The 23,955-nt window shown below is 43.9% G+C and overlaps 1 protein-coding gene across 2 annotated transcripts in view; it reads right to left on the bottom strand.

The window, feature by feature from the left end:
- LOC124717054 (4-coumarate--CoA ligase 2-like) overlaps positions 1-23,955 on the bottom strand; it is a 269,113-nt gene that overhangs the window by 129,776 nt on the left and 115,382 nt on the right. For both annotated transcript variants that reach the window (XM_047243732.1, XM_047243735.1), the window contains exons 3-4: positions 15,079-15,215; positions 2,139-2,346 (exon numbers count right to left, since the gene is read on the bottom strand). In XM_047243732.1, coding sequence (XP_047099688.1) covers positions 2,139-2,346; positions 15,079-15,215 — 345 coding nt within the window. The remainder of the gene's footprint in view (positions 1-2,138; positions 2,347-15,078; positions 15,216-23,955) is intronic.

Raw genomic sequence — 23,955 nt, forward strand, 5'->3', positions numbered from 1 at the left:
GGAGACACATACGTAATTTGACAATCGTGATATAACAAGTTCGTGGGGGTACATACTGAAGATGCAGTTGTAGTCGGTGATAGTAGAGGTGTAGATGTACTGTAATATAGTGATGGAAACACTAGATTAATTTGGTGACCATGTTGTTGTTGTGGTCTTCAGTCCTGAGACTGGTTTGATGCATCTCTCCATGCTACTCTATCCTGTGCAAGCTTCTTCATCTCCCAGTACCTACTGCAGCCTACATCCTACTGAATCTGTTTAGTGTATTCATCTCTTGGTCTCCCTCTACGATTTTTACCCTCCACGCTGCCCTCCAATAATAAATTGGTGATCCCTTGATGCCTCAGAACATGTCCTACCAACCGATCCCTTGTTCTTGTCAAGTTGTGCCACAAACTCCTCCCCAATCCTATTCAGTACCTCCTCATTAGTTATGTGTTCTACCCATCTAATCTTCAGCATTCTTCTATACCACCACATTTCGAAAGCTTCTATTCTCTTCTTGTCTAAACTATTTATCGTCCACGTTTCACTTCCATACAAGGCCACACTCCATACAAAAACTTTCAGAAACGACTTCCTGACAAATCTATGCTCGATGTTAACAAATTTCTCTTCTTCAGAAACGCTTTCCTTGCCATTGCCAGTCTACATTTTATATCCTCTCTCTATCGACCATCATCAGTTATTTTGCTCCCCAAATAGCAAAACTCCTTTACTACTTTATGTGTCTAATTTCCTAATCTAATTCCCTCAGCATCACCTGATTTAATTTGACTACATTCCATTATCCTCGATTTGCTTTTCTACATCTACATCTACATTGATACTCCGCAAGCCACCCAACGGTGTGTGGCGGAGGGCACTTTACGTGCCACTGTCATTACCTCCCTTTCCTGTTCCAGTCGCGTATGGTTCGCGGGAAGAACGACTGTCTGAAAGCCTCCGTGCGCGCTCTAATCTCTCTAATTTTACATTCGTGATCTCCTCGGGAGGTATAAGTAGGGGGAAGCAATATATTCGATACCTCATCCAGAAACGCACCCTCTCGAAACCTGGACAGCAAGCTACACCGCGATGCAGAGCGCCTCTCTTGCAGAGTCTGCCACTTGAGTTTATTAAACATCTCCGTAACGCTATCACGGTTACCAAATAACCCGGTGACGAAACGCGCCGCTCTTCTTTGGATCTTTTCTATCTCCTCCGTCAACCCGACCTGGTACGGATCCCACACTGATGAGCAATACTCAAGTATAGGTCGAACGAGTGTTTTGTAAGCCACCTCCTTTGTTGATGGACTACATTTTCTAAGCACTCTCCCAATGAATCTCAACCTGGTACCCGCCTTACCAACAATTAATTTTATATGATCATTCCACTTCAAATCGTTCCGTACGCATACTCCCAGATATTTTACAGAAGTAACTGCTACCAGTGTTTGTTCCGCTATCATATAATCTTATATCCTCCTTTCAAGACACTGTCCATTCCGTTCAACTGCTCTTGCAAGTCCTTTGCTGTCTCCGACAGAATTACAATGTCATCGGCGAACCTTAAAGTTTTTATTTTTTCTTCATGGATTTTAATACCTACTCCAAATTTTTCTTTTGTTTCTTTTACTGCTTGCTCAATATACAGATTGAACAACATCGGGGAGAGGCTACAACCCTGTGTCACTCCCTTCCCAACCACTGCTTCCCTCTCATGTCCCTTGACCCTTATAACTGCCATCTGGTTTCTGTACAAATTGTAAATAGCCTTTCGCTCTCTGTATTTTATCCCTGCCACCTTCAGAATTTGAAAGAGAGTATTCCAGTCAACATTGTCAAAAGCTTTCTCTAAGTCTACAAATGCTAGAACGTAGGTTTGCCTTTTCTTAATCTAGCTTCTAAAATAAGTCGTAGAGTCAGTATTGCCTCACGTGTTCCCTTATTTCTACGGAATCCAAACTGATCTCCCCCGAGGTCAGCTTCTACCAGTTTTTCCATTCGTGTTGTAAAGAATTCGCGTTAGTATTTTGCATGATGGGACATAATGGTGTACTCGTCGACGGTGGTCGTACAGCGTTAGTGATGGTGGCAAACGCTTAATTTGGCAGCGACGACAGGGCGCAGTGGCGCAGCCTGGGTACGTACCGGCAGTGTACTTGGGGTTGGTGGTGGTGACGACGACCCCCGCCTCGTTGGCGCCCAGGACGACGATGGGGAACTCCGGGCAGTTGGGCAGGAAGACGGAGAGCACGTGGCCGGGGCCCAGGCCCGTCCCCACCAGCGCGCCGGCGAAGTTCCTGGCCGCGGTGCGCGCCTCCGCGTACGTGTAGCGGCGACCCGTCAGCCCGCACTCCTGCACAGCGACGGGACCACGAGCTGGCAGGTTGCTCTTAAATCATGAACTACTGGTAATTAGATCAAAAGCTCGGTCTTCAAGTAACGTTCTAGTGTGTGTATTGCGTAACTGGGGACCTAGAAACAACGGGAGGCTTCGTCCTACCATAGTCCTCAGTGGTTCACGACCTCACAACAGGCCACAGCAGTCCACCCACCCCACCGCCGCCCCACACCTAACCCAGGGTTATTGTGCGGTTCGGCCCCCAGTGGACCCCTCGACCACCCTCCCCCCTGGGAACGTCTCGTACCAGGCGAGTGTAACCCCAAATGTTTGTGTGTGTTGTGTACATAGTTCCGCGTAGTCAGCGCGTACACAACTTTCCCAATAGAGCGCGCCCCGCTAAGCACAACAGCGCAGGCGCAGCGCTCATCCGTCTCCGCTCTACGAGATGGCGCTGTCGTAGAGACGGACCAAATTCTGCTTCCGCCGATCCGCGTATTAATATGTAACGCAGCCAATGAGATTGCTGCTAACGTAGAACCTTTTGTCCTCGCGGATCACACTCGCGCAGTGATACTGAACGCGAGAGGTATTATAACGAGTGTACAGACCTCCGATTAGTCAGTCTGCATCAGTCTGCATTAGTTTGCATTTGTCTGTACCAGTCTATAGTCAAGTTTCAGTCTGCGCCTAATAAGATTACCATATTCCTGTACATAGCCATGAAGATAAATGTGTAGACACTTTTGTCAAGTATCAGCGGTATGTGAGAATAAGATTAACGTACCAAGACCAAAGGAACTACAGATTGTCAGTTGTAAACAGCATCCAGAATCAAGTTACGTAATGTCTATATTTTTTATTATTTTACTAAATGTATTTCCAAATTAATCAAGTTCTGTTTAAAGTTGGTCACTGTCAATCTGCTACTCTAAGCGTGCAAGTGGCATTTCTATCGTCTGACCTAACGCCAGAAGATAAACACGCCACGATAAGACCACGAGACATATTGCTGACACTCGCCTACTTCGTTAGACCGACAAGTCAAATAATCTGATGGTGTGTGTACCGAAGGTCTTACAGTACGCACACCACAGTGTGATAGAGTAACTATGGTGTACGCTTACGTGGAGACAGTGTTTGCGCAGCAATCGCCGAAATGGTGTAACTGAGGCGGAAGAAGGGGAATAGCCCGCATTCGCCGTAGCATATGGAAAACCGCCTAAAAATCATCCACAGGCTGGCCGGCACACCGGACCTCGACACTAATCCGCCGGGCGGACTGGTGCCGGGGACCGGCACGCCTTCCCGCTCGGGAAGCAGTGGGTTAAGTCGTCGGCACATCCGAACGTTGAGCGTTGAGCGTGCCGAGTTTCTGACGTCATAGCGTGGAATAGTACATTCGGGAGTCTTTCCGAACGTGCAGAGCAATATCTGGCATTTCAGATATTCTGAGCGTGCGTCTGAGCGTTGACCAATCAGATGGCACAACGCCACCTACGTCACATGCACGCCGTCCCTCTTCAGTACAGAGTTGTGAGGCGCCATATTGTCGTTCATTTCAAGCCTATATGTATATATGCCGTTTCTGAGCACCAGCAAATTGAGAATCACTGGAAAACCCGTTGTTAGTTGTGTGATTCGTTCCAATAAAATTAAGAGAAACATCATATACGTGGCGAAAGAATTATTGTAACCTCCGTATTATGAGAGTAGGCTGTTTGAAGGCTATACTGAAGATCCACCAAAAACGCATTGTTCTTGGTACAATTTGTTACAATTAAATTTCAATTAGTAACGTAATTATCCACGATTAAAGGTTTTAGCAAGCGGTAACACAATCTGAGTAAGTACTCAGAAGGAGTTCGGGGTTTAGCGTAATGGGCAGCGTCTCTCTCCCAGAACAACATTTTGTTGGAGCGGTGGTTCGCGTCTTAACACTTCCAAATTTTTTTCCTACCATTCGCGTCCTGATACTTTATTATTAGTTTAATATAAGTATATACTATAATATTTGATGTTATGTAAATATAAGTTCACCTTGTTTAGAGGGGTGTATTTGTTCGATTGTCTTAATCTACAGGACTGCTTGTGCTACTTGTATAAAGTTATTTTGTTCCTTTTTCTTTTACACTTCGTAATTTACATGTTGCAAAGATTCTGCTACTGGATAGGAACAGTGATCAAGTAAGCCTGACCTTGGGGGTTTTACTAAAATCTGGGAATGATGAAATAATGTTTATCGTATGCAGAGAAGTATTCCAAATTTGTACCGCGCTGTTTGTAATGGAACTTTTATAAGGCTGTGTCCTTATTGATTGGACATGGTACTTCCCTTTTCGTGGACGATGGAGGAAATGTGCGTTTTAATAGAGCTAGCGTGGGAATTTTACGCACGCCCGTTGAGTAAACAGTGTGATTTACGAACTACTAGAAACATCCCTCAACTGCCGCTGGAGTGCACTGCGATCGCGTACATCACGTTGGGGCGCACGTACCGTATGCACAAGTTGCATCGTTCCTGAGCGTTCAGCAGCACGTTGAACTTGGCACGCTCAGCGTTAACGTTCGACAGCACGGTCTGTGTGCCGACGGCTTAAGACCGCGCGGCTAGCTGGGCGGTCTAACATTTTAGTAATACGTTGATGCTGTGTTCCTTGCATTCCGGAAAGCATTGTTCACATATCCACACCGTTTAGTGAATAAAATACCCCGGGGCGCAGTAAACACTGCGCAGAAGCAAACGCGTTGCTGCCACTGTGTGCATGACGTCAGAGAGGAATACTTCACGTCCACATTTATACACATTTTTTTCGTCACTGGATCGCTTAGTTGTCGCGAGTGCGATGAGAGATGCTCAACAGAATCTAGTGGCAGAATTGAAATATCGAAAGATCAGTTTCCAAGAACAGTCAGATAACAAACATATTAGGTTCTCCCACATTTACATTTCGCGTAACAACCGCGACCAGAAAATTTGAAAAAATCTGAGATCATATAGAGGGTTCCCGACAATCATTCTTCCCACGTGCCATCCGCGAATGGAACAGAGAAGAGGGTCAGTTACAGCTATGACAAGTTTCCTTCGCCGTTTGCGGAGTATGATGTAGATGTACCAAGTGATCAAAAAGTCAGTATAAATTTGAAAACTTAATAAACCACGGAATAATGTAGATAGAGAGGTAAAAATTGACACACATGCTTGGAATGACATAGGGCTTTATTAGAACAGAAAAAAAACAAAGTATTGCTAGAAACGTGAAAGATCTCTTACGCGCGTCGTTTGGTGATGATCGTGTGCTCAGCTGCCGCTTTCGTCATGCTTGGCCTCCCAGGTCCCCAGACCTCAGTCCGTGCGATTATTGGCTTTGGGGTTACCTAAAGTCGCAAGTGTACCGTGATCGACCGACATCTCTAGGGATGCTGAAAGACAACATCCGACGCCAATGCCTCACCATAACTCCGGACATGCTTTACAGTGCTGTTCACAACATTATTCCTCGACTACAGCTATTGTAGAGGAATGATGGTGCACATATTGAGCATTTCCTGTAAAGAACATCATCTTTGCTTTGTCTTACTTTGTTATGCTAATTATTGCTATTCTGATCAGATGAACATTTTTTGAACTTTTGTATTTTTTGGTTCTAATAAAACCCCATGTCATTCCAAGCATGTGTGTCAATTTGTACCTCTCATCTACATTTTGCCGTGATTTATTCAGTTTTCAAATTTATACTGACCTTTTGATCACCCGGTAGAACAATGATGTCTCGCAAAGCCTTACGGTTATTAGCCTGTGCTCTGTCACTGAAGATGTGATCATCGAGGGACTTAAAAGCCAGTTTTGTCTTCCTCTTTGTTCGTTAATCAGCGGCTTGTGCGTCCAAACGTGCGCCACGAGGGGGCATTGCCCACTCTTTGGAATCCGAAAGCGATGTACACTCTAAGGGAGACAAAAAAAAAGGAACCGCACCATTCGCATCATGGCGGAATTATCCGAACTGAATGGAAACCGGTAGATACGAAGTACATGTACAGCAAACAAACTGTTTAGATTTCAGAAAAATTTGATCTCTTATCCAAGAGAAAGAGCTTCACGAAGTGAGCATGTCGGTAACACACTGGTTCACATCTGGCCCTTATGCGAGCAGCTACTCGGCTTGCCATTGATTGACAGAGTTGCTGGACGTCCTCTTGAGGGAGATCGTACCAAATTCTGTCCAATTGGCGCAGTAAAGCGCAAAATCCGGAGCTGAACTGAGGACCCTGCTCACACTGCTCCAAACGTTTTTAACTGGGGAGAGATCCGGCAGCCATGCCTGCCAAAGAAGGATTTGGGAAGCATGCAGACAAGCAGAAGAAAGTCTAACCGTCTGCGGACGGACATTATCTTGCTGAAATGTAAGCCCAGGATGGCTTACTATGAACTCTTACGGGAATCGGCGAAATGCTGCGAGTAACGAACAGTACATCAGTAGTGTGTCGATAAGTTGACAGTTTCGGTCTGACGTGAGGCTAACAGCTGTGTACCGCAAGTCTCTAGAGGAACGGAAGGTTCCAAATGATTGGAAAAGAGCACAGGTAGTCCCAGTCAAGAAGGGTTGTCGAGCGGATGCGCAAAACTATAGATCTGTATCTCTGACGAGAATTTTATAACATGTTTTTTGCTCGAGTATCATGTCGTTTTGGGAACCCCAGAATCTACTCTGTAGGAATCAACATGGATTCCGGAAACAGAGGTCGTGTGAGACCCAACTCGCTTTGTTTGTTCATGAGACCCAGAAAATATTAGATACAGGCTCCCAGGTAGATGCTATTTTCCTTGACTTCCGGAAGGCGTTGTATACGGTTCCGCACTGTCGCCTGATAAACAAAGTAAGAGCCTACGGAATATCGGACCAGCTGTGTGGCTGGATTGAAGAGTTTTTAGCAAACAGAACGCACCATGTTGTTCTCAATGGAGAGACGTCTACAGACGTTAAAGTAACCTCTGGCGTGCCACAGGGGAGTGTTATGGGACCATTGCTTTTCACAATATATACAAATGACCTAGTAGATAATGTCGGAAGTTCGATGCGGCTTTTCGCGGATGATGCTGTCGTATACAGAGAAGTTGCAGCATTAGAAAATTGTAGCGAAATGCAGGAAGATCTGCAGCGGATAGGCACTTGGTGCAGGAAGTGGCAACTGACCCTTAACATAGACAAATGTAATGTATTGCGAATACATAGAAAGAAGGATCCTTTATTGTATGATTATACGATAGCGGAACAAACACTGGTAGCAGTTACTTCTGTAAAATATCTGGGAGTATGCGTGCGGAACGATTTGAAGTGGAATGATCATATAAAATTAATTGTTGCTAAGGCGGGTACCAGATTGAGATTCATTGGGAGAGTCCTTAGAAAATGTAGTCCATCAACAAAGGAGGTGGCTTACAAAACACTCGTTCGACCTATACTTGAGTATTGCTCGTCAGTGTGTGATCCGTACCAGATCGGGTTGACGGAGGAGATAGAGAAGATCCAAAGAAGAGCGGCGCGTTTCGACACAGGGTTATTTGGTAACCGTGATAGCGTTACGGAGTTGTTTAGCAAACTCAAGTGGCAGACTCTGCAAGAGAGACGCTCTGCATCGCGGTGTAGCTTGCTGTCCAGGTTTCGAGAGGGTGCGTTTCTGGATGAGGTATCGAATATATTGCTTCCCCCTACTTATACCTCCCGATGAGATCACGAATGTAAAATTAGAGAGATTCGAGCGCGCATGGAGGCTTTCAGACAGTCGTTCTTCCCGCGAACCATACGTGACTGAAACAGAAAAGGGAGGTAATGACAGTGGCACGTGAAGTGCCCTCCACCACACACCGTTGGGTGGCTTGCGGAGTATGGATGTAGATGTAGATGTAGATGTAGGGCAGTCGACGCATCTGCAATGACCACTGCGTCTGGGTGGCTCAGAGATCTGAGCATCTGCCCGACAAGCAGCAGGCTGGCACAAAATTTCAACTGTCACTTTGACTTCAGTCAATGCCCGCTTGCAGCTAATGTCTGTACTTCCGTTATGTCTTACATCTAGAGATCTTTGTGAGTCTAGTACACTGCAGACCTAGCACTGCTGAGTGACACGCGGGATATTGTGGCTTTAACAATAGGTCTGTAACACTGGTTTGCTTGATCTTCTGGATGCTGGTGGGAAGTTAAACCGTTTCCTTGACGCGAGTTTGGTTTTGGCACAGTCCTGCGGTCAAAGTGGATGCAACTCTTTCCAGAATTTTGTTTAAGTAGAGTCTACAAGCTTTCCTCCAGCGCTTCGTCGTGTAGTGATTAATGGCCTTTAGAAAGAGGCTTTTCCTGTCCTCAGTCGATCGCATTCCAGTGCCAATTCCCTGCATGAAAATGGCATCCCTAAATCCCTGCACAGCTTAAGCACAGCAATATTTTAGCATTTCTTTAGGAGAGAGGGAGGAAAATTCGAATTTCTGATTCGAAACGACGTCCTCTACATGAATTTAAGCATCCTCAAACTATTCACTTTATGGGATGGAACACAACACAACATGCACGCGTAGAGTTACGATTTCTGCGGTCCTGTCGCCATGGGTGGACACTAACAGTCACACTGGGGAGACGGGCACCATCTTCGCTCAGTGCAAGCTGTTACCAGTCGCATCTGCCGGTTACTTTGAGACTGAGGTGGTTCGAATGCTGGACATTGGTTACTCTTACCGCAACAAATCACAAAAGTAGTGTTCGGAAAACATTTTGTTTAACATTAATTATGCCAGTCAATATTAGGGTATACATTATATGCATATAATGCAGTAAATCCATTAACATGATCAATAACGAGGTTTTGTAAGCAAGTAATGTCATAAAAAAATGGCTCTGAGCACTATACGACTTAACTTCTGAGGTCATCAGTCGCCTATAACTTAGAACTAATTAAACCTAACTAACCTAAGGACATCACACACATCAATGCCCGAGGCAGGATTCGAACCTGCGACCGTAGCGGTCGCTCGGCTCCGGACTGTAGCGCCCAGAACCGCACGGCCACACCAGCCGGCAGTAATGTCATAGATGGTACCAAATTCTGATAAATGTTTTTAAAAGTACATTTTCCATTTCCAGGAGTTCTCATCTATGGCATTTTTGTTGTTTTCGTTGACATCCATCAGACTTTTTCTGTCTCTCTGATTTTTTTTTCTTTTGGGGATTTTTAATGTTCAGTGTCAGATTAACGTTATTGGTATATGAATAAAAATATCTTTAGTGAATATTTTCTCTTTCTGTTTCGCTGCTCAGTGCATATCCTGGATTTAGTCATATGAAGATGTCATTTCAGTTCATTAAAGCAAAAAAGTAATCTAGGTCTACATAATTGTATTAATGGTATAAGATGTAATTTGTATGTGGTAATGAAACCTGCAGTTATCAAGATAGTATACTCTTAAGAAACTCTATTCAATTGATAACTACGGGGTACTTTCAATAAGTAATGGAACACTTTTTTTTTTTTTGAAAGCAGACTGGTTTTGTTCTCGATTCCAATACACCTTATTATTCCCCGCTATTTTGGCTACAAAAAGCTAGTCTTCAACACAATATTCGTTCAGAGCAAGAGCCTTACGCCAGCTTACCGGGATGGCCCTTACTTCCGCATGCTACCACTCCAATGGTCGACGTGGGAGCCATTGCCTTGCTTCATCGATAACCTCCCGATCATCCACGTACTGCTTGCCACGGAGTACGTCCTTCATTGGGCCGCACGGATGGAAGTCGCAAGGTGCGGGAATCTGGCTGTGGGGTGGATGACAAAGAGCAGTCCAATGAAGTCATGTGAGCTCCTCTTAGGTGCTTAGGCATGTATGAGGCCTTGCCTTATGGAAAAGGAAAAGGCAGTGTGCATTTCTGTGGAGACGAATACGCTGAAGTTGTTTCTTCAATTTCCTGAGGGTAGCACAGTACACTTCAGAGTTGATGGTTGCACCGTAAAGGAGGACGTCAGATCTAATAACCCCCTTCAGAGTCGCAGAAGACCATCCCATGACGTCATCGGCGAGGATGCGGCTTTGAACATTTTCTTTGAAGGAGAGGTGACGCGGCGCTACTCTGTGGATTACATTTTTGTTTCCGGTTCGGAGTGGTGAACACGTGTTTCATCGCCTGTGACGATGTTCGACGAAAAATTGTTACGATCAGCCTCATAACGCGCAGCCAATTCCGCACATATGGTCTTTCGTTGCTCCCTACGGTCTTCTGTTCGGCGCGCACAAGGCCTGAGTACCTCATCTGGTGACCGAGTGTGGAGGCACTTCCAACATAGACGTCCAGATGATCAGAAAGGTGTGTGATTGTGATTCGTCGATCACCTCGAAGGAGAGTGTCCGCACGTTCCTGCACTGCAACAGTCACAGATGTGTGCGGCCAGCCGGAAGGATGTCATCGGGTAGGTTTGCGCGACCTTGTTGCATGATGACAGACGCCTCGCCCAACGACTCACCGTGGTTTTGTTCACTGCCAGGTTTCCGTAGGCATTCTGAAAGCGCCTATGAATATCTGCGATGTTTTGGTTTTACCCCAAAAGAAACTCAGTGACATCTCTCGGCCTGGAACGCATCTCCGTTACAAGCGGCCTTTTGAAGGCCACGCATATCGCCGCCACCCATCGGAACTTCATGAACTTAGTGTCTGAAACAGGGCTATTCCATCATGTCCCACAACAAATTCCGGATTTTTTTTTTCGGAAATCGGTCCAGAAAAAAAAGTGTTGTATTATTTATTGAACGACCCTCATACAAATTCACCGAGAGACAATAAAATTTGTGTGTACGCTGCATTACGTGAGCTAAAACATACTGGAAGAGTTGCATCAAAAATGCTAATTTTATGGTTTTGCACCCTCGTCGATAAATTTCTGTGCCCAAACCACCTCCTCCCATGCACCTCCTTCATTATGCTGATGACACCATTTACCTCGCTCTCTATCCCATGCTCTAGAAATCCCAACGATCCCTTCAAACCCACCTCAATGAGTGTACCTGCTGGCGTAACCAATGGCTCCTTAGGATTAATCCTTCCAAAATACAGGCAGTGTTTACCTACTGGTGTAACCAATGGCTCCTTAAGATTAATTCTTCCAAAATCCAGGCAGTAATCGTAGGCCGCATTATCTGCACCTTTCGTCTTCACGACTTCTACCATTTATGAGCATCACATCCAGCTAACTAACACACTAAAATAACTTGGACTAACTTTCGGCTAACAAGTAATCTGAATACCTCATCTACTAGCCACCCAGCAGAAAGCCCACAAGAGACTAAAACTACTAACCAACCGAGTATGGTGACTACACGCCTCCACTATCTTTCATGTGTACGAATTCCTGATCTGTCCCATCCTTTACTACCCAAATCTACATCTACATTTACACTCTCGCAAGCCACCCAACGGTGTGTGGTGGAGGGCACTTTGCGTGACACTGTCATTACCTCCCTTTCCTGTTTCACTCGCGTATGGTTCGCGGGAAGAACGACTGCCGGAAAGCCTCCGTGCGCGTTCGAATCTCTCTAATTTTACATTCGTGATCTCCTCGGGAGGTATAAGTAGGGGGAAGCAATATATTCGATACCTCATCCAGAAACGCACCCTCTCGAAACCCGGACAGCAAGCTACACCGCGATGCAGAGCACCTCTCTTGCAGAGTCTGCCACTTGAGTTTGCTAAACATCTCCGTAACGCTATCACGCTTAACAAATAACCCTGTGACGAAACGCGCCGCTCTTCTTTGGATCTTCTCTATCTCCTCTGTCAACCCGACCTGGTACGGATCCCACACTGATAAGCAATACTCAAGTATTGGTCGAACGTGTGTTTTGTAAGCCACCTCCTTTGTTGATGGACTACATTTTCTAAGGACTCTCTCAATGAATGTCAACCTGGCACCTGCCTTACCAACAGTATATCATCATTCCACTTCAAATCGTTCCGTACGCATACTCCCATACTCCCAGATATTTGACGGAAGTAACTGCTACCAGTGTTTGTTCCGCTATCATATAATCATACAATAAAGGATCCTTCTATGTATTCGCAATACATTACATTTGTCTATGTTAAGGGTCAGTTGCCACTCCATGCACCAAGTGCCTATCCGCTGCAGATCTTCCTGCATTTCACTGCAATTTTCTAATGCTGCAACTTCTCTGTATACTACAGCATCATCTGCGAAAAGCCACATGTTGAATGGATATCCACCCTCCCAAGCTCTACAAGAGTCTCCAGATCCTTGCCATGCTCTGCGCCTCACTTTCTGCATCCGCTTACCCTATCGCAACAGGATCTTTTACCAACTCATCAAATTCCCACCTCTCCTCACTCTCAATGATCACCTCTGAATAACCTACACCATCGGTAAAATCTACTCCGACAATCCTATTGTGTCCACTCTCCCTTCCAATCCTAGTGTGCTGCCAGGCCTCCACCCACACATCCCACCAACTCTTCACCTGCACACCGTTCACGTCCTCTCCCAAAGAAATATCAACTGTCTCTCTCTACTGGACCACCAACTCCACCCCGACATATACCTGTCCTACCGACTCTGAATCCACCCTACCTTATCCACCACCCCCAGGGCTCCCTCTCTTCCTTTCCCCCTACCACATCTCATCCTTCTCCCATTCTCTATCGCTTCCCACACCCTTCTACTTTCCGATCTATAGCTCCCAATATCAGTTGACCCTCTCTCTTTGTCCCCCACAGCCACACCTGTCTTGTCACCACCTCTTACCAGTTCTCCGTCCTCATCACTCTATACCCACTCTTCTTTTCATCTACAATCCATCGTCCCAGCACAGGTCCTTTTCCAGTTTTAGTGAAAGTGCACAGTGCTCCGTTGTTAACGGTCCATGTACCTTTCGTCGTGTTCAGTGTTTTTCAAGTGTTTAGTGTTCTTCAGGTGTTTATCAAGCGTTTATAGCTGTGCTGTTTGTCCACATTTTTACCACTGTTTTCAAACCATTCATGAAGGCAGCATTATTTTATTTGTACAGACAGTTGGTTAAAAGAAACAAAAGGAACAGAAAAACGTAGAACAGAAGGAAGTTTCAACCAGTTAGCTTATTATTACCAAATGGTGATAATTACGCCTTTTCTAGTTAGTATACAATGCAACGACAAACAGAACAAACACAATAATCGAAGTATTGAATTGTTGATAGCGTGATATGTGTGACATGTTTACAGCTGTAGTTTTCCAAATTATCACAATGTTAACAAAAGAATAAAGGGTTTTCACATTAAAAGCATTTTATAAAAGTGATGTTATTGCAGTTGTTAATGAATGGGGAAGACGCTTTAGATCAGAACCACCGTTTAGATGAACAGTATGCGACATACGAGATAGATTTGAAGAACATGGATTTGTTATGGATGCACCAAGACCTGGCCGCCCAACAAGTCACAAATGAGGAAAATGAACTGCGGATATGTTTAGCTATGATCCAAAGTCCACGAAAATCAACCTTACGATTAGCAACTCAGCTTGATTTATCATGAAGGTCAGTGCAAATGATATCACACAAACAGAAGTTTAAAGTTTACAGTCCACGTTTACGACATGCGTTACTTAAAGATAATCCAATTCGACGTCTTCAGTTTTGTGAATTGATGCTTGACAAACAAAAACAAGATCCTAACCTATTCAACAAAATTGTGTGATCTAACGAGATTTGTTTTAATCTAAGCAGGCAAGTTGACAGTCATATCTGCACTTTTGTTAGAACAACCACTAAGTCAACCTAGTGTATGTTTTTGGAGGGCATTATCATCATTTGACGTACTTGGATCATATTTTTTTGAAGGGATAGTGACAGGAGATGACTGTGTGGATATGCTTTAGAAGTAGGTAGTATCAGGACTTCTAATGTGTGCTGAAAACTTTCAAGAAATTTACTTTCATTGCGATGGTGCTCCACCACATTATGTCACTGCCGTCCGCAATTATTTAAACGAAATTTTTCTAAGGAAAGTGATTGGTCGATGGACAGATATCACGTCCATGGGGTGACGTCATGGACTCTGTTTATTCTCAAGAGCCTCAGGCCATTGCTGAACCAAAAGACTGTATACACAATGCATTTCACGATTTGTACAGTGATACCATACTATACCATAGTGTTAGAAAGACACCTCAATTAATGAAGACAGAACACGGTTTGAACATAAAAAAATAATTGCAAGTGTTGTGTGTATTTGTAATGAAACATAAATTCAATCTTTTGTTTAATCAATGCCTAGAGTCCAGCGACTTTTGCGCCACCCGATATTTCTCTGACTGACGCCACCTTTTCAAATTATTTTAAATGCATAGTTCATGTATGTCCTTGTTTTTTGTTTTAGCATCTAAGGAGCGTTAAGTTCCACTGGCCAAAGAGTGGGTCATTTGTACCACTGACATCCCTACATGCCCCTCACTACATGAGGCATGAGGGAATGAAATAACAATAAAGGAAAAAGAATTTGGTGGGCAGCCATGCTCAGTAGTAAAAATTATACCCCTGTAGAACGTGAGACCACAGCTCCTGGCCACGGCCGACTTTCTTTTCCATTCCTCCCTAATCCAATGGGACCGATGACCTCACTGGTTGGTCCCCTCCCCCAAATCAACCAACCAAGTAACGATAGCTTCTAGAGAGGACGCTTGCAAGAGCATAATAAGAAGAGGCAGTCGGTTGAGACTTACTGTGGCGACCCTGTCAGGATAGCGGTCCAGGTTCTGCCACATGTACTGGAAGAGCGGCACGGCAGGCACCTCCACATCCGGGAATGGAGACCTCACCACGCTGGGCTCAGCGCTGGCTGCATAGCTCCTGCTGGTCGCTGCACACACACATAGACACACAGTGTAGCGTAAAACAATGCAGCCAACTAGACCAGCGTGCATGTTTTTTACAGGGTCAACACAACACTGAAAACATATGGATGCAACCGAGACGGACTTTGCGCCAATGACAACGACTGACGCAACCAATCTAAAAATCCTAGTGTGGTATTTTAGCCACTGTTGGGCGCTAATTAAATAGTTGACTTTCCCTCCTATCTTCTATTTTCGTTATTATCCGCAATAATTGAGGACTTGAAACTTGTGCATAATTAAATTCCGCAGATAACCCGCAATTAAAGTATATGGTAATCTATTAGACTTGTTAAAAATTAATTATAATATCATAATTAAAATCTCTTAAATAATGTTTGTAATAAATTCTATTTATTCAGCGTATTATGTGCAATACAGTACTTACAAAGAATAGAGAGGAAACCAATTTCACATCGCACCACACTACTTTGAAAAAAAAACACTCTTGAATTGATCTCTGTCTCAGTGAGGCAGCTTGTTTTTTACGTGTCGCACTAGTAATTTTACGCACACCAACCTGTCAGAATGGCGAGCGTCTTTTTGGTGTTCCAGGTAGTCCAGTAACTCGTCGGCCCACAGAAGTGCTAATGCATGACTGATTACTGTTTTGGAGTTAGAGGAATGTTGCCATCTTCGTCACTGTCATTCAACTCCTTGAACTTCCCTTGTATTCAATGTGTAATAGCACTGTCACTCAACATTTCATGACATGGCTGCATATGGCCCATATCAAATCATTCGGAAACATTTTCTTTGTCAATAACTTCACACCCTGGAGTACTTTTCAGAACAACAGCTAACGTTGATTATGAGGGGCGTTCTCCGTCATTGGAGTCACCGATTTCATCAATTTTAGGATTGTTTTTTCATGTCTTGGCTTATGATTGATTGTTGTACTTTAAGCCACGCCTTCGGCACTTCCTAAATTGCGTCTAGCGCTATCTATTGTTTCCAAAATGTTTGAAGATTACTGCCCTGAGCAATAAGTTTTTTAGCAGATTTCATCTATAAATTTTCTTCGCAGTAGCAATGACACATGATCCATTGTCTGGATTAATGCTGTCACATTAGAGGCTAAACATTTTACAAACATCATCCTGTGATCCGATGGTGCATTGTCCAGTAACACAGTACAGCCCTTGTAGATAGACCCTTTAGCGTTAGATCTTCTCGCACCTGTGGCACAAAGCAATTATGGAGTGACTTTCGAAATGTGGCCCATCCAATCCCCTTTCTGGTGAAAATGATGAGTAGGTAAATTGTACATTTCTTTTCCTTTGAATCAACACGGTTTTTACCATTATCTATTACACCTTGCTAAACATTATGTGAACCCGTACCATTAGCGCAATACAAGTATCATTTCCTTGCTTGATTCATAACCAGGTGCACTACAATCGATCTCTAAACCTAAACTCTTTCTTGGTAGACACTTCCAAAACACCCCGGTTTCGTCCTTGTTGTACATTTGCTCCAGCTCTAAAGTTTCTCGTGCAATAAACTCCCGGACATCATTACAAAATTCATTCAGAAGCAGCCGTATTATAGGCACTTAACTTTTCTTCTTGGACAGCAATCTGCCGGATATCACGACGTTGTTTAAATTTTGTCAGCCAGCAGGAAGACGCATTAAAATCTGCTTTAATCCCCAAGGATTTGAAGAAAAATTGGGCCCGTTTGCCACATATTGGGCCAGATACTTGGGTGCCCTCTGCTCTGTTTCTGCTGAAACTACTCCAACATGGCTTCATCCACTTCTGCCTAAGAAGACATTTTCATAGCCTTCTGCTTTGACACACTTTTAGATGATTCAGAACTGCTAGCAAACTGAATTATTTTGTCTTTGATTTTATTAATATCACGGATCATAGTTAAATGATGGATTATCCCCATGAAGCTAACAGGCTACTTGGAAAAAATCAACTGGAGTGCATATCAGAAAACTATTCGGTAAGTTCCTGGACATGGCAGGGCCTCACCTGTTGCTTGTAGTTGGAAGACCTGGGCATTTTAAGTGGATACTTTATTTTAATTGCTGCTGAACGATAGGGTTTATTCTTATAAAGAAATGTATATTCAAACGATGCGTAGAATTACTCAGGGTCCATAAACGTCGAGATTATGCAACAATTTGAGAATGAATTTACGTAGTTAAAATAGAACAGTGATAAGGAAGGAATTCGTGGCGGGCCGCATCAAACCAGTCAGAAGACTGATGACTCAAATAAATAAGTGAAGCGTTGTTACGGTACCCACCAGCACATGAAGAACATAGATTACGTTCTGTGGAGATATGTTGGGACACGTGAACAAAACTGACAGTGCGACTTATCTCAGAAGATAGATTGTAGGCAAACCTAGGTTTATAGTATTTGTACTGTGAGAGAAAGCTTTTGACAACGTTGACTGGAATAATCTGAAATTCTGAAAGAAGCAAGGACAAAATACACAGCCTGAAAAGTTATAAACAACATACATGGTGTGAAATAATAACCGCCACCAGTCACAACAGAAGGTGATTTTATTTAACACACGATCAGTTTCGGGATTCTGCCCATCTTCAGTTGGTTTAAATTCGTGTACATGTTTCCATAGTTCTGGAGATCACTGTTTAAATCAAAAACAAATTATGTGATGATGACTAAATACACACAAATCAAACATTTGGATGTGGCTAAGCCACATGTGCTATAAAATATTATACTACCTCGACATAACTGATGTATCCATATCATTTTCACATTACATTTATCACAATGTTTTACAAAACTATTTCATTCTTCACAAGTTAACTGTATGTTAGCCCCCATGCTTCCATATTATGTCTTTGATAAAATGGTGGCACTTTGGATGTTAGTAATTTCATTGGAAAACAGAGATTAATGTCAAAGAGGTTAGGTCAAAGAGGTAAACAGACGCTACGTATACAGATACATAACAGATATTACAAGTTATGAAAATGAAATTGTTACATGATTCTAGAACCACACTGTCATTTATAATATACAGTACGGTTGCTGGCAAAGTATGTGAGATTATACACACTGACATTTTTTTTTTAATTGCTAGTTGTGTGGGGGCTATAAGTTACAGTTTTTGATTTTTAAATACACACATCAAAAAAGTTTTGCATCACCCGGTTCCCAGAACTACTGAAGATAGACGTTGACTGTGGATATTGTATCACAGACACAGTCCCTTCGACTGTTTAGAGATGTCTCTAAACCCGCCCAAAGATGTAAACAACCATGCATGAGTAGCGCCTGTTAGACGAAGGGGGTCCGACAGCCAATCAGTTCCAGTCATTCCACCAGGAAGGAGGTACACGACTCGTGTTGTCTGTAGTTCAACCATGCCTAGACGGTCAATAACGCGATTCGATCGAGTCCGTATTGTTATTTTGTGCCAGGAAGGACTCTCAACAAGGGAAGTGTCCAGGCGTTTCGTAGTGAACCAAAGCGATGTTTTTCGGACATGGAGGAGATACAGAGAGACAGGAACTGTCGATGACATATCTCGCTCAGGCCCCCCAAGGGCAACTACTGCAGTGGATGACCGCTGCCTGCGGATTATGGCTCGGAGGAACCCTGACGGCAACGCCACCATGTTGAGTAACGCTTTTCGTGCAGCCACTGGACGTCGTGTTACGACTCAAACTGGGCGCAATAGTCTGCATGATGGGCAACTTCACTCACGACGTCCATGACGAGGTCCATCTTTGCAACCACGACTCGATGCAGCTCGGTACAGATGAGCCCAACAACATGCCGAATGGACCGCTCAGGATTGGCATCAAGTTCTCTTCACCGATGAGTGTCGCATATGTCTTCAACCAGACAATCATCGGAGACGTGTTTGAAGGAAACCCGGTCAGGCTGAACGCCTTAGACACACTGTCCAGCGAGTGCAGCAAGGTGGAGGTTCCCTGCTGTTTTGGAGTCTCATTATGTGGGGCCGACGTACGCCGCTGGTGGTCACGGAAGGCGCCGAAACGGCCGTACGACAAGTGAATGCTATCCTCCGACCGACAGTGCACCCATATCGGCAGCATATTGGCGAGCCATTCGTCTTCACGGCCGACAATTCGCGTCCCCATAGTGCACATCGTGTGAATGACTTCCTTCAGGATAACGACATCGCTCGACTAGAGTGGCCAGCACGTTCTCCAGACATTAAACATATCGAACGTGCCTGGGATAGATTGAAAAGGGCGGTTTATAGACGAAGTGACCCACCAACCACTGAGGGATCTACGCCGAATCGCCGTTGAGGAGTGGGACAATCTGGACCAAGAGTCCCTTGATGAACTTGTGGATGGTATGTAACGACGAGTACAGGCATACATCAATGCAAGGGGACGTGCAACTCGGTACGAGAGGTACCGGTATGTACAGCAATCTGGACCTCCACTTCTGAAGGTCCGCTGTATGGCGGTACAACATGCAGTGTGCGGTTTTCATGAGCAATAAAAATGGTGGAAATGTTATTTATGTTGATCTCTATTCCAATTTTCTGTACGGGTTCTGGAACTCTCGGAACCGAGGTGATGCAAAACTTTTTTGTTGTGTGTATTTCATTAAAGATGTGTAGAAAGACTTCTTTGCAGGGTCTAATTGTTCACTGAGAATTAGTCGTGGTGATCTGGAGCTATGGATGTAAATTTCGAGTTCTCTTCCAGAAGATTCATTTTCTTTCCTATGCTGACAGTGTGTAGAATCTGCAGGTTGACTTTGGTTAAGCGTTCATATTGTTTCAGATGTATCAAAATTATTTAGCCAGAAGGCATCTATGGATTTCCGGTTTCTTATAGTGGAACTTCTTCCTGTCTTGCCTATGTAGAATTTTGGCAGATGTCACATAAAAGTTTTTTAATACCTGATCTGCTGTGATACTGGTTATTCGTCTTGTTGCAGCGAAAGATGCGCTGTTATAGCTTATCGTTTTTTTTGAAGGATATTTGAATACCATTGTTACAAAATAGCTACTTGGTATGAAATCTTTGCTATAAACGTGATGCGAGCAAATGAGTGTGCTTGTTAAATTTTGTTGTTAAAGGTGAGAAATTATGTGACAGGATTAGTTCTCTCTCTACGTCATATAGGCCTAATTAACTCAAGAAATAGCCCGGCATACTTCATCAGCTGAAAGCTAAAAGACATTCTCAGTAGTTTTTAAAGTTCTGAAAAGAATTTCTCAATTACGAATAGCTGTGACCTTATAGAAGATACCGGAGATGTAGCGATAAACCTTTACACCAACCCACCTATTCATGACATAGTCCAGATAATTAAAAGCAACCTATTAAAACAAAAAAGTCATCCAAGGCTGAGACATATGAGGACGAGGAATTTATCAACATCTAATACAAATTTAAGTGTCAGGAAGTTTCCTCTGAAGGTATTTGTCTGGAGTATAGCCTTTTATGGACGTGAAACGTGTTCCATAACGAGTTCATTCAAGAAGAAGTTGGAAAGTTTTGAAACGTGGTTGAGCCGTGGCTGGCGCATGCTATGCGCTGGATTAAACCTTCGCTGCGATTCTGTGTTTAATCTCCAGCGGTTATCGCGATTATGCTGTTATCCTCTCCTTCAGTCGGTGGCAACAGCGGTGTGTACCGATATTCGCATCTTGGACTATCTTTGACCTGGCGCTTATAGTTTCCGGCTGGACGGTGTGCGACCATGCGGTTGGTTGGCATAGAGCAACAAGGAATTCTCCGCGAGACGAAGTTCGGTCGGGGCCACTGGCTGTCTCTACGCAGTGTCGGAGTGTGTGGGGCTGTTCCCATTGCTACTAGGTCCGTGGCTCACCGACCCTCGACACGGAAGTTGAGTTTTGATTTAATCTACCAGTAAGTCAAGACTGTTCACATTGTGTCGTTTGAAGTTCGTTGTCGGCTGTTGGCATATCCCCGCGAGCAACAACGTGGTTTTCAAGTGGGACAATTCTAGCCACCCTTCAGTGGAGTTTCACTGTATTTGGTTATTTGAATTGAAGTGTACCAGCGGAATATTCTGAATTGTAGCCGTTAACATTCCGGGTACCTGCCCTGGCCTTTAACGTAAATTTCAGGCAGTGTAGTTTCCTTATCGTGTTGTTGCTGTTCAGCATGGTGTGTAGTTTGACAGCTCCATGTATGATTGGTTGTGGACGCCAATATCTTCTATGTTGTTCCATTGAACTCCCTTTGTGCCCTCGTCGCATGAAGTGGAAGTTATCTTGTGGGTGGGTCCGTTGGCTGTCGATCGGTTGGGTTGTCGTCGTGTCGCGAATGGTTGGCCCGACTGTCTGTCTGACTTAAGCGAGCATTAGTGTTTGAATTCCAGGCCGACTAGAACATCTGAACGCCCTTGTGTGTACTGCTTTTTTTTTATTTGTTCTTGTTGTTTGTGCTTGTATGGCTTCTAGCCGATTTTTTTTTTAAATTAAGACTGATTTTCCCTTAAGGCGTAAGATTCTTTAAGCCTTCAGCCTAATTTAGAGAACTTTTCCACGTAAGACCTTTGGCGTTTTAATGGTGTTGAATTCTAAGTGTTGGGCCTTTAGCCGATTTTGAGTTTCAGTTGTTTTGCTCTTAAGGCCTTCAGCCTAAATTAAAGAACTGTTTCACGTAAGGATTTTGGTATTAAACAAATTAATATTATGGAGTTTAGGCCTTCAGCAGATTTGAATTTAACTTGTTCGCTCTTGAACTGTCTGATTCTTTGGGGCTTCAGCCTAACCAAAGAACTGTTTAAAGATAAGGCCTTGTCTTTTAAATTTCAGTTTTGGTTGAGTTTTGCCTAATTAAGAACTGTTTTACGTAAGGCCTTTGTTTTTTTTAATTAATGTTGATTAGCCTTAACTGTTGGGCTTTCAGCCGATTTTGAATTAAATTCTTTGCCCTGAAAATCTCAGATGCTTGCGTTTTAAGCTATTGGTCTTCATCCATTTTTAAATTAAAGTGGTAATTAAGTCCCAAAGAGTAAAGCTGTGTGTTTAAAAAACAAATTTTTTGGGCTCTTGTAATGTTTGATCAAATAATAAATCTGTATGTTGAAGTGTAACTGACAGCCCCATATTTTGGCTCCTTTCCACAATTTAAACTACCTGTCCTGTCCTGTGGGGTAAGGTGGGTGTCTCAGAAAAGAATTCTGAACATTAGATGGGTAGATCGACTAAGTAATGAGGAGGTACTGAGTAGCATTAGGAAAAAAAGAAATTTATGGCACAACTTGACTAAAAGTAAACATAGATTGACAGGACGTATCCGGAGGCATCAAATAATAGTCTATCGTGCAATGGAGGGAAGCGCGCCGCGTAAAATTGTAGAGGGAGAACAGGGCATGAACTTTCAACTAGATGAAGACTGCAGTAGTTATCCAGAGATGAAAGCTGCATGAAACCATTCCTCCGAATGAAGACCGGAACAACAACAACAACAACAACAAAAGAAGTCAGGCTGATTAGTGAATAAATTATGTCGAAACATAGTATACTATATGGTAAAACCCAACCTTACTTACAATACTTATAATACGCACTAAGACACAAAAAAATGCCACACCACGGAGGAACCATCCGAACGGGACTGAAATCGGTAGATGTAAAGACAAACAACTGATTACAACCTCAGAAACAGTGGATGATTTATTCAAGAGAAAGAGATACACAAATTGAGCAAGTCAGTAATGCGTTGGTCCATCTTTTGTCCTCAAGCAAGCATTTATTCGACTTAGCATTGGTTGACAGAGTTGTTGAATGTCCTTGTGAGGTATATCGTGCCTAATTCTGTCCAGTTGGCGCGTTAGATATCTAAATAGCGAGGTGGTTGTGGGATTAAAGGGACCAGACTGCTACGGTCATCGGTCAAATAGCGAGGTGGTTGGAGGGCTCTGCCCATAATGGTCCAAATGTTCTCAGCTGGGGAGAGGTCCAGAGACTTCCTGGCCTAAGTACGGTTCGGCAACCACGAAGACAAGCAGTAGAAACTCTCGCCATGTGCAGGCAGGCATTATCTTGCTGAAATGTACTCCCAAGATGGCTTCCCATCAAAGTGGGCCGTAGAATATCGTCGACGTACAGCAGTGCTGTAAGGGTCCCATGGATGACGACCAAATTGGTCCTGCTATAGAAAGAAACAGCACCCCAGGCCATCAGCCCTGGCTGCCCGCTATACGGGGGGCAACAGACAGGTAGGTATCCCGTCACTGTGTGGGGCGTCTCAGACGCATCTCCGCAGTTCGGAGCGGGATCTACATCTACATCTACACACATACTCCGCAATCCACCATACGGTGCCTGGCGGAGGGTACCTAGTGCCACAACCAGAACCTTCTCTCCCTGTTCCACTCCCAAAAAGGACGAGGGAAAAATGACTGCCTATATGCCTCTGTACGAGCCCTAATCTCTATTATCTTCGTGGTCTTTCCGCGAAATGTAAGTTGGTGGCAGCCTCAAATGCTGGTTCTCTAAATTTCCTCAGTAGCGATTCACGAAAAGAGCGCCTCGTTTCCTCTAGAGACTCCCACCCGAGTTCCTGAAGCATTTCCATAACACTCGTGTGATAATCAAACCTACCAGTAACAAATCTAGCAGCCCGCCTCTGAATTGCTTCTATGTCCCTCAATCCGACCTGATAGGGATCCCAAACGCTCTAGCAGTACTCAAAACTAGGTCGTATTAGTGTTTTATAAGCGGTCTCCTTTACAGATGAACCACATC

The sequence above is a fragment of the Schistocerca piceifrons genome, chromosome 9 (assembly GCF_021461385.2).
Source record: "Schistocerca piceifrons isolate TAMUIC-IGC-003096 chromosome 9, iqSchPice1.1, whole genome shotgun sequence".
Taxonomy (NCBI): domain Eukaryota; kingdom Metazoa; phylum Arthropoda; class Insecta; order Orthoptera; family Acrididae; genus Schistocerca; species Schistocerca piceifrons.